Raw genomic sequence first — 4450 nt, forward strand, 5'->3', positions numbered from 1 at the left:
AAAGGAGAGAAAGGAAATAACAATGTAAAGAGAGGAAGTGAAGAAGGAAAAAAAAAGGGAAGGGATGTATTCCCCTCCTCTCCTTTCTTTCTTTCTATCTGTTTATATTCTCAGTGTTTTTTTTTTTCTCTCTTAATTTCTTTTTTTTTTCTTTTTTGCTTGTTTGCTTTTACTGTTTTTCCTCCTACGTCTTCTTTTTTTTTTTCTTAATTTCCTTAATTTCCTCTTCTTTTAGATTTTGCACTGCGTGGGGAAACAACTTACCGATGTGTTGCTGGCGTCGTATAGCAGGAAAGACTGCAAAGACTTTCATAGACTGTTTTCTCCCCCCTCCTTCTTTTTTTTTTTTTTTGAAATTCTTCTTCCTCATTTACTGAGCTGCTGCTACTACTGCTTTCTTTCTCCTTTTCTTCCCTGTGTCACTCTCTTTTTCTTTATTGACTCTATGTCTTTATTGTCTTGTATGGGAAAGAAGAGTAGTATGCCAGAAAATATGTAACAAGAGTCGATGTACCAACTTGTTTTTTTTTTTTTCTATTATTATTATTATTGTTTTTATTCCGTCTTTCTTTACCTTCTCAGTGTTTTTCGTTTCCTTCATTTTCCTAATTTCCCATAGGAGAGAGAATATGTAGGTTGATGGAAGCGTAACACTTTTTTCTGTATTCTGCATTCTCTGTGTATGTGACTGACTATGCTTCCATGTTTTTTTTTTTTTTTTTTTTTTTGCTTTTACAATCATAATAATAATAATAATAATTAAAATTGTTATTTCAACGGTTTTATTGCTTTTTTCTTCTTTTTTTTTCCCCCATCCCTTCTACAATCATTTCTAGTGTGTAGGTAAGGTGTGGAGTAGAGCTTGCAAGCGTGCAAGTAGTAAACTGGGGAGCAGTGCATACCCCACACCGTTACAACAAACCTCTACATACATACATACATACCGATATACATAATATACATAAAAAGGAAGAGCCGAATAAACGACGAGAAGCAAAAAAAAAAAAAAAAAGAAAAAGGAAAATCCTCCTTCCTCTTCTTCTTTTATTATTATTATTACGAAGGAGTGTAGTTATGAGCCGCTCCTCCTCCTCCTCCTCCTCTTCGCTGCCGGCCCACCGCCAGTCGACAGTCCCCGGCGAGGAGGCCGCCGCCCCGCAGTTTGAACTCACCGCCGTCGTCCACGACCTCCGCGAGCCGCTCCTCCACGCGGACTGCCAGTCGGACGTCATGGCGCTTCTCGGCAGCGGCGGCGCTCTCATCCTGCGGGACGGCAGACGCGATGGGCCGCCACTCGCCGCCGCCGTGCGCAATCCATATCGTGTCTTTGTGGATCCCACAGGCACACACACCCTCACAGCCGCAACGGACGGTGTTGTTTATTACCACTCCCCACACAGACGGAGAGTGACGGGGCATTTTACACTCCAACATCGTGGCTTTACGCGGGATGGGATTATTCCCTCCTTTACGACGAATAATAATGTCGCAGAGTGTGTCTATTGGTTGCCTACTTCAGAAGGAGAAGTAACAGGAACTACAATGACAACAACCACAGCAGTCACCACAACTTCCGAGGCAATAGTAGCAGAAGATTCCACTTACTCAACATCAACATCAACAACAACAACAATAGTACGTTGTCTTATTGGAACGAAAATTGGAGGTTTTGTATTTGAAGTTACAATGGAAGTACCAATGGAAAGTGGAACTGTAAAAACGGTATGTCGTCAATGTCTTCAACTTCCTACTAGTAGTTTTCAAACTCCTGTCTCTTCTATTCAAGCAGAACGTGTAAACTCACTTTGGGTCGTATTTATTTCAACTCCTAGTAAACTTTACCGAATAGAAGGTGAAGTAGATTATCCAACGACATTATTAGATAGAGCTGGAGCAGAACCTGATATTATACATCTTCGTGAAGTATTTAATGCCCAAAACTCATCAGCACGTGGAGTATTTTCAATGTATCGCCCAGGTGAAGGAATGCCGGCACAATCATATGCCTGGACGAGTACTGGTGGAATAGTTCATGGATTATTTAATCGTTCAATTGAAGAAGGTTTATGCAAAAGTGAAGCTACATTATTTGGATGGAATGATCAAAATACAGTGATTAATGAACAACTTCTTGCATTAACAAGAGTTAAACAAGTTGAGCATTCTAGTACTACTACTACTACTACTACTACTACTACTACTAGCGCTACTAATGCTAATGCTAGAGTTGCTGCTGTACCTCCTCCTTCATCTTCTTCAGGTAATTTAACGACATCTAATAATAATAATAATAATAATAATAATAATAATAATAATAGTCACAGTTTACCTCGAGAAAAAATGCCAATGGAAGTTTTATTAACTGCATTTCATATGGTTTTACTATATAATGATCGTCTTGTAGTTTTAAATCACCCAGCAGGTCTTACCTGGAGAAGTTATTCTTCTACACTTCATGGAGATTTTCCTTATACATGCGAAATTGAAGAAAAAATTCGATTTGATCCTTTTCGTGGTGCTAGAAATCCACAAGAGTTTTCTGGAATTATTAGAGATGTGGCAGCTCGTAAAATGTACATATTTGGAAAAAAACATTTATGGGAATTACATGTGGAACAAGAACATCGTCAACAATGGCGTTTATTCCTTTATAGAGCTATGAATACGAATGAAAGTTTACTACTACGAAAACGTTTTTTTTACGCTGCTTATCAACTCTGTAAATATAATTCACCTTGTAAAAATCTTGTACAACTTTTACGTGGTAAATTTTTTCTTCAAATTGGAGCTGTTCGTCATGCAACGGATATATTAGCAGATTGTGATCGTTTTGAAGATGTCTATCAATTTTTAGTTTCTCTACAAAATAATAAAGTATTACAATGGTATGTTGAGAAACGATATAAAATGTTATTAAAGTTTGCATTAAATAAAAAAGAGATGGCCACTCAATTAGCTTGCCTTTTAGCCCTTATTATTATTCAACGTCTCGATCGCATTACTCGAAGTGAAATAGGAGGAGAAAAAAGTACAGAAGCTTCTTCAAGTCTTTCTAAATTTCTTGAAGAATCTATTTTAGAACAACCATACTTGTTTGAAAATACCGCCTATGCTGAACTTATTGGACGACTTTTAGAAAGTCAAGGTAGACCTGAACTGGCATTACACTATGCAGAAAAAATGAATAAATTACATTATCTAGTGACCTATCATGTTTCTCAAGGAGAATATATTCAAGCCGCTGATATTTTAGCTTCTTATGCACGTTGTGTAGATACACTTAAAATTTGGTATGAATTTGCTCCTGTTTTAGTGAAAAAATGTCCTATTCGACTCACTAGAGCGATGCTACGAGCAGTAGGACGAGATGCACAGGGAACTCCATATATGTTATTACAACTTGAACGACTTATTCCTGTTTTTATTCAATATTCCCCTGAAATGAATGAAGAACCAAATAATAAAGAACATCAAGTTATTATATTTCTTGAACACTGTATTACAAAGTTTGATTGTGTATCTACAGTAGTACATAATTATTATTTAAGTCTTCTTGCTCAACATGATGGTGAACGTCTTGAGGAGTTTCTGGAATCTTCTCTTTTTTATAGTGTTGATTTTGCATTACGTCGTTGTCTGGAGGCTCGTCGTTATCGTCAGTGTGTTGGTTTATACCGTCGATTACATCTTTACGAAGATGCTATTCGAATCGCATTAGAGTGTTCTGCCCCATCCCAGCGTCAAGGTAGTAATCCATCTGAAGAAGAATGGCCAGCATTACGAATGGTAAAGGAATTATTACAATCTCTTACAGATAGTGTAGAACCATCTAAACTGAAGAAACTTTGGCGTATTGTGGCTCAATATGTGATGGAAAAAAATAATACACGTGCGGCTCTTGCGGTTGTTGAAGATTCTGGAGGTGTATTAAAACTGGAGGATGTGCTAGGTGATATTAGTGATAGTAATGTACTTCAGAATTTTAAGGATGCGATATGTAAAAGTTTAGATGCATATACTTCTACCATTAGAGTATTGAAAGAACAACAAGTGGAGGCAAATCAAATATCAGAAGGTTTAAAACAGGAAATATCTCAATTACAAAATCGTTTTGGATATGTAACTGCTAGACAATGTTGTTTATTGTGTCATCGTGGTCTTCTTCAGGGATCCGCACCATATTGGATTTATCCAAATTGTCGACATGCTGTTCATGAGGCCTGTGCGGTATCGAGACTTGAAGAGATTGGTGGACTTGAGGCTTTTTTCTCTGATGAGGGTCTACCACGGCAGTTTCTTGAGGGAGTGACGTGTACAAGTGATTTGGCTCAAGTGGAATGTGTACTCTGTGGGGAAGCTTCTATTCTAGAGATTGATATTCCTCTTTTTGAAGAGGATCCCTCATGGTCTGTAGAATAGAAGGAGGGAGAGAAAGAGAGAGAGATAGAGA

General features: G+C 37.7%; 1 protein-coding gene across 1 annotated transcript; it reads left to right on the plus strand.

Moving 5' to 3' along the window:
- Nucleotides 1-1074: 1074 nt before the first annotated feature.
- TM35_000052310 (uncharacterized protein) lies at nucleotides 1075-4419 on the plus strand (the record flags this gene model as incomplete). Its single annotated transcript, XM_029022886.1, has 1 exon — nucleotides 1075-4419. One exon carries the CDS (start codon nucleotides 1075-1077, stop codon nucleotides 4417-4419), a length of 3345 nt encoding a protein of 1114 aa, XP_028885701.1.
- Between the last annotated feature and the right edge of the window lie 31 nt (nucleotides 4420-4450).

This window comes from Trypanosoma theileri (genome assembly GCF_002087225.1).
Source record: "Trypanosoma theileri isolate Edinburgh chromosome Unknown TM35_Tth_5_V1, whole genome shotgun sequence".
Classification (NCBI taxonomy): domain Eukaryota; phylum Euglenozoa; class Kinetoplastea; order Trypanosomatida; family Trypanosomatidae; genus Trypanosoma; species Trypanosoma theileri.